A 7195-nucleotide genomic window follows, 5' to 3' on the forward strand; every position below is an offset into this window, starting at 1 on the left:
CAAGTTATTAACCGGCCTTTAGACATTATTTGTTAATCTTGCCACATTCATTTTAGCAGTATAGCCACTATGGTAAATAACTAGTCATAAATCTAACATCGCCTTACCCGTGTCACTCTGAACTGAAGTAACAAAGTGATCTGGTGACTCCACGGCCCAATCAAACGAGGTAATGAACTTTTGTAATGTGTAAAGAAAAAAAAAATGGAGATGCTTCGGCAAGTTGAACTTGACACTAAAGGTTTCAAGGCGAGATGTGCCGTTCCAAATGCCTCAATGAGGGGTTTTTATTAGCTAGTTCACTGATCAAAATACGGCAAATGTTGGAGGCGCGTTTGCTTTATAATTGTAAGCAACTCCCCTTCTCACAGGTCTGTGTTATGATTGGCAGATGAAATGGAGGCCATCAGAAAGTTATCATAAGGTTGTCAAAATGTGCTATCAAAGAATGTAATGAACAACTTTTCAAGGGGCAACAATAATGATTATAACGTAGCGCGCGCATCCTAATCTAATTCCTACTGGCGTCATCACGGTACATTTCTCAACAAACGCACGGCCGTGCGTCCATCCGATGACGTGTGCAAGTCAGATGGGGGAAGCATGCGCACGCTATGTTATAAAAAAACTTTTTACAGAGAGACAACGCCATAAAAATGTATATTTATAAGGGCTTGTCGAAGTTTAATGAAACGTTAAGATGAAATTGATATGCCGGAGAAACCACTTTCACCTTTTTTTTGTAGAGAGAACTTTGTCATTAATCAGGAACAAAACCTGCTTTCTAGGAATCATTTACTTTATTCTTACTATGTTATAAAAGATTGGTTCTTTATTCATGACATCAAGAAGCTAGAGTTGCTCTCGGCTACGCCTCGAGCAACTCTTACTCTTCTCTCGCACTCTCCAAACTTCCCGCGTGCATCCATAACTCGATATACTCACGCTAAGCATAAGTGTACAGCGCTGGATGTAAAGTCCAATATGTTCACACAAGCGGCGCTTGGATCACGACAACACTGGCACAGTTTTATTAATATTGGATCGAAAAAATCATAAAGGACAAGTTCACAACGATATTCTTGGTCTAGGAGCAAACGTAATGAAATTTAATCTCGTGGGAATTTTGTGGTGAAAGCAAACCACCTATCTAGACATGTTAAGGTGACCCGAAATGACGAGAAAAATGTTGTTGGTAATTTAGCAATCTGCCGGTACATCAATTATCATCTCATCAATAAAGAGATTCAAGTAGAAGAAAGACCCTCGCAGTTACTACGCAACTTAAGCAGTTGTGAAAAGAAAGCCTGAAAAAATTCAGGCTTAACCGGGATTCTATCCCATGACCTCTGCGATGCCGGTGCAGTGCTCTACCAACGTAATTGAGCTATCAAGCCAACTGGGAGCTGGACATATTGTGAGTTCGAAATAAACCCGCGAAGGCTGAATAAATAAATGTAAATATATAAAACATATATTTTGAACTGCAGATGAAAGATCAAGATAGTCCCAGTATTTCAGAGAGGACTGATATGGATATCAATAAAGAGTATTTGCGGTTCGCATAATAGAACGAAACTCGTTCTATTATGTTAATTTCGATTATTTTTGCACAATAGTAGTGTGGTAGGGACCACAGTTTCCGGATGTTTGCGGGGAATCTCGTTTTTTTGCGGGGGAATGAATTAACGCCGATGACGTCATCGCCTATTGTCTTTATCTCATGAATAAAATGCGGTGGATTTTCATTAACGTGGCATTCATTATTTAACAAATAGATTCCATTTTGCCGTGCATCTGTACTCTGATAACGCATAGATGACGTCATAACGTGGTGAGAACATAGAAGTACGCTACGGGCCGCAGGAGAGCAGCGTGACTGATGTTCTCACCACGTTTTGACGTCCTCTGTGCGTTATCAGAGTACAGACCCACGGCAAAATGGAATCTATTTGTTTCATACAATAACCAGGGCATTTCAACCCATTTCGTGAGCGAGCATCGCGTAACCACAGCCCTGAGCTGAGTCCAAAACTCAGATTTAGACTACTAGACACATGCAATTGTGATCCCCTAAATTAGAGTATAATCCGAAAGTATTTCACTAACAATATTTTCAAAACTAACCCGGCCTTATTCCAGAAGGAAATCCTGAGCGCAAAATTTTACAGCATGTAATTAAGTCGTTTCACTGCGATTTGTAATCGATTACTCGCCATTACCGGATTTCTATCGGCGACAAACTTGGGCAAATTTTTCCTTCCTTTTCAGGTCACAATTACGTTCTATTTCTTTTAACCTGATTGAGGTGACTCTCAACGGTCTTTGTCCAATTTTTTATCAGACAGTTTTTCCTTTCTTGCGAAAATTTGCCCTTGTTTGTCTGCTATTCGCAAAAACAGTTTGCAAAACTTTGTTGACCAGTCATTCTGGCTTGATTCTAGACTCTGATCACGTGCGCTGTCACACCACTCGATGACGTCAATCGCGCGTCTATACTCTAATCACAAACTCCGCTCCTCCAATCACAACGCGGGTTTTACACTGTTCATTTCATAAAATTGGATGATGTCATGTTTTATTTTAGTCTTACCAAAAGGTTATTAACCGGTTTGACAGGTTTATCAACGATGCCATGCTCTATTTTTATGTTATGGTAGTCATGGTCGGTATCACCGGTTTGACACGGTTTTGAGGTTATTCTTGGATACATGACATCATAGTTTAAAAATAGATAAAATGAAGATTAGGTTAGAAATCCATAAAGCAAGTAGAAGCAAGCAGATGATAAATATACTTCACGATTTTGTAATGGCACCTGACTACAACAGAATCTTAAGGGTGGAGACACAAATCGAGAGAAGCGCTATCAAACGTATAGTAGACAACGGTGGCGTGTACCTTCCCCCAGATATAGTCCAATGAAGACTTGTCGTCTTTGCTGTTGATAACGATGATTTTGCAGAAGATACCATTGACGGTAAACGCACCTTGCACGGAACAGCCATGCTATTTATCAAAGAAGTCAACCTGATGACCGGAAACCCGATCTGGTGCTTGGTGATCCAGTTCAAAGTCGCTCAATCCAGGAGCTTCCACTGTCAACAATTGAACTTATGGACTGTCCCAAGCCTGCTTCGAAGCCACAGTGCACAGCGTACCCTTCTTTTAAATTGCTATTCAATTCAATTCAATTTTTATTCACACTTATTCGAAATACAATATATTTTTTATGGTAAGAAAATAAACATACAGAGCATTATATTAAAGTGGTTTACCTTCTAGGGAAGAAGTGCGTAGTGGCCAAAGGAGCCAAGCTTTCGTGTTGGCCACTACCTCAGTCTGCGTAGTTACAAAAATGGGGAAAAGTACAATTTATAAAACTGGTTGTAGAGCTCTGCTAGTTAAATTAGGCTTGGGAGAGGAAAATACATCGGTAAGGGAAAAAAGTGTTTACAGCAAATATAAAAGTATATAGTATACGTTAAATTAATATATATTATTCATGTCGGGTTGTCAAGTAGCAAAGTTTGTATTTCTTCTTAAAAACATTGTAAGGCAGACACTTAACAACCATTGGAATTGTTCCCCAGGTTTGTGATGCCACTATTCTAAACCATGCTAAACCATAATTAGTTCTAGAAAATGGTCTGTACAGGTTTTGACTGGTGGCAAATTTGGTATTATAGTAATTTATGGATATGAGAAGCTAGGGAAACGAGATCATGGAGTGCAGGGGGTGTTTCTTTTTTGTTGTATTGTAATTTCTGCACGAGGGAACCAATTTGAGGCCCCGAAATTCCTTCAAGTGTAAAGCTTCCAGATGCTGTCTGGCTTCTTGGACTTTGATGATACCTTCCGCTAACTGCAGGGAAATAAGCACAGAGCCCACTAATCCCCACATAAGCGGCACGCTTGAGCCTGAAAAGCAACCACTATTCAGAGTGATGAAGCAACACATAAAAAAAGTGTTGTAAACGCTACAATTCATCCCTGCCCTTAGAACAGCAAACTGGGAATTACATCTAATGGCCCTTGATACATTCACCAAGTACTTCTTTGCTCACGACAAGGTGAACTATGCACCAGTGATTCCCCTGTATTTAGCAGATACAAAATTCCTGAGGAAAACAGATCTTGAGATATACAATGACTTTAAGGAAGGAAATTGGGTGGTTAACAAAAAACCCAGATGTACCCTTCTGTGTCCTTAGTGCTGACCACGCTTTGGCGCACATCAACCGGTCAATGAAAGTTACTGGAGGATTAGTGGGTATTACCCTGAACCCAAGTACCCGAACAAAGATCTTTCTCATTGCGCCAGAACTAGCCATTGCGAGACTTGCCGAGGAGGCTCAAGAGATGGCTGTACTCCCTTCAAAGACACCAAAGTAGCAGCATGCTCTTTCAGCCGCTATGTTTACGCACCAAGAGAAAGCACTTGAAGACCTTATTACAACGTTCAGATGTTTTACCAACCCATTTCCAGAGCAAAGCAATGACCTATTTAACCTAGTCACCCAAGTAGTCGTGCCTGAGAGGATCAAAGAAGATCTCTGCAACCAAAGCCTTTTTTTGAGACCGTATTCAATCAAACAAAACAAATCTGATTTTTCTTTGCTTTTTTCCTTTACTATATGTCATGAACAGCGCTTAACGGCACCGGTGTAAAATACACTGTTCTTTTGAATGAAATTAACATGATGCCTTTTTCCTTTTCGTTAAGCGGGTAAGGGACACGACGCCTTTTTTTATTACATTTACATCTAGGAAACATTAATAGCACTGCATTTCTGTAAGCTGGCATTCTTAGACAATATATGAAAAAATTAATAAAAGAATTGCTGTATTGAAGCAGCTTGATAACGTAAACAACTACACCAGGAACTCTTTCACACGAAACGCAAATAGAAAGCACAACATTTAAAACTTGGAACGCGAGCCATGCCAGAACAAATAGTACAGTTATCAGAATTAATGTCCTTGATAACTTAGCCTCGCGCCTAGATAGAACTTTGTTGTTCATGCGGCAGACTTGCTTTTTCCAGATGATGTAGTAGCAAATACACGACGTAAGCAGAGGTGTTGATAAGCTGATGATGATAACAATTGAAAACTGTTGAATCGTCATGATTGAGAAACCAAGAAGAACTCGAGTTGAAGTCACGATAACGGCGAGGATCCAAGGTGTTGCTATGGCAATAGTGTAACTGCTGATGGCAAGTTGTCTATGGCGAAGAGGGCGAGCAATGGCGTTCAGTCTTTCAAGGGAGATAACGGCGAGAGTAAAAATAGACGATAATCCAGTGAACATATCAACACAATGATAAATAACTACCATTAGCCGTGTGCTCACTGTAAATAAACTCATATAAATTGGCACTGCACACAAGCCAACCAGCAGATCAGCGATGGCCAAACTGATTAACAAGAAATGGGAACGCTTACGAAACCTTCTCTTGAGAAGTATCGAGATTGCAAGAATATTACCAACGATGATTATGACAGCCATAATTCCAAAGCATACGATAAAGAAGGTGTTCCACAGGTCTAGATCCATGTCTAGTAAAATAATGTCCAATGAACAATCTTAACATAAATTGGAGACCTAGACTGACACCAATATGAATAATGTAGTAACGGCCTTTAAATTCCCAAAGATGCTAGTTTTCGTTCAGACTGATTCCAGTTTGAAGCATAGCCATTGATGTTATCATTATTTTGTGAAACACTTCGACAGACCTTTAATCGACCTTATCGCAGTGAACATTTAATCTGTTTTCCTTCACCCTTTTCCTTCTCAGATGATTGGTCACGTTCATAGGTTGTATTATTTTCTCTTGGAAAGCCATTCCTGTGGAAAATTAAAATATATATATATATATTTATATATTAGCGGCGACGCAAGTGGACTCTAATAGGGCGATGCTAAACTTCTAGTGTGATCGTAGGTTAATTATTACATATAATCATGATAATATAGGTAGCCGTAGAATAAATCTAGAAACATGAAACTAAGCATGCCAATGACCAGTTCACTTTCTAGAGAGTACACTGACAGTTCCTGTAATGAAGGTTCTCTTCAATGGCTAATAATAATAACTTATAACTTATGCAACTTATAACATATGCAACTCGCATCTGCTGGTAACTAATGCAATAATCTCATGTTTTCTACTACACACGTGAAGAAAAATATCAATTCAAATAAGCAACAGCAAGCCTTACATGTTGTTGTGTTAGTTAAAAAAATTAAGCTCCGTAATTTTTCGTTTCTCTGCCGTTTAATGTTAAATTTCACCGCTGGTTAGGCAGGGGCTTTAGTTTTGCTCTGTTTTTGAAAGTTTAGTAAAATGCTAATCAGTCTAACTCGTCATGCAGCAAACATAAAATAAAACAAAATTTATTCAAAAAAGATAAAACACATACACACACCTGGCAACTTCTTAATGCTAGCTTCACTTCTCATACTAAATTTAAAAGAAGTTCGACTTGCAAAGACGTGTCTGACGTAATGTGCATCACTATTATTCATTGTATACTATTACAACTAGAAGCAATGCAAATACACGCTGAATAAAACTTAATTCTCTCTTTTCTACTCCGTCATTTTTTAACAATTCCATGCATTCTTCGTTTGGTTGTTATTGTTTTGAGTACAGGTAAACAAGAAAGTGCATCTTAAAGCCATTTTTAATTTAGTGTTACGTGCATAGCAGAGAACACCGATTATCTTCAGAAATGCCATCTTTCCACATGCTAGATGAAACAGCTACAATACCGTTTTAACTGTCAAGTCGGAAAATTTTCCGCTTATTGGTAAAGACACGTCAAATTAACTACAACTACTGACCTAAAACGGTTGCCTGTGAACTTTGCACTGCTCTCAGGAAAATTCAAAATATTTGAATTGACCGCTTTCGATCGGCCCTGTTCCGTAACTTCAGTAGTATTCGTCCGCTTTGTTCACGAGGTGTTAAATTTCAAAAACCGGCGATTTATCGATCTCATATTGACTTCTTGATATTTTCCCAGCTCTTAGACCTGGTTCCATGACATGTCGAAGGATGGCAGGTCGAAAGAAAGTCGCTATGCACTTAAAATTGAATAAGTGTGTCGAGCTCATTTTTTTTACACAAAAGTGTTAATCATCTTTTGATGCTGCCAGTCTGATAAGATGAAGATAACTTACAAC

General features: G+C 38.9%; 1 protein-coding gene across 1 annotated transcript; it reads right to left on the reverse strand.

Annotated features, from left to right (window-relative positions):
* Nucleotides 1-4633: 4633 nt before the first annotated feature.
* LOC146456853 (adenosine receptor A1-like) lies at nt 4634-5907 on the reverse strand. Its single transcript, XM_085092806.1, has one exon. The coding sequence runs from the start codon at nt 5558-5560 to the stop codon at nt 4634-4636; it is 927 nt and encodes a 308-aa protein (XP_084948932.1). The 5' UTR covers nt 5561-5907.
* Nucleotides 5908-7195: the final 1288 nt, after the last annotated feature.

Source organism: Pavona decussata, unplaced genomic scaffold (genome assembly GCF_977016875.1).
Source record: "Pavona decussata unplaced genomic scaffold, jaPavDecu1.1 SCAFFOLD_254, whole genome shotgun sequence".
Classification (NCBI taxonomy): Eukaryota; Metazoa; Cnidaria; class Anthozoa; order Scleractinia; family Agariciidae; genus Pavona; species Pavona decussata.

Bases quoted from the DNA above. Each gene is read 5' to 3' on its own strand.
- LOC146456853 (XM_085092806.1), bottom strand. From the start codon at position 5,560: ATGGATCTAGACCTGTGGAACACCTTCTTTATCGTATGCTTTGGAATT.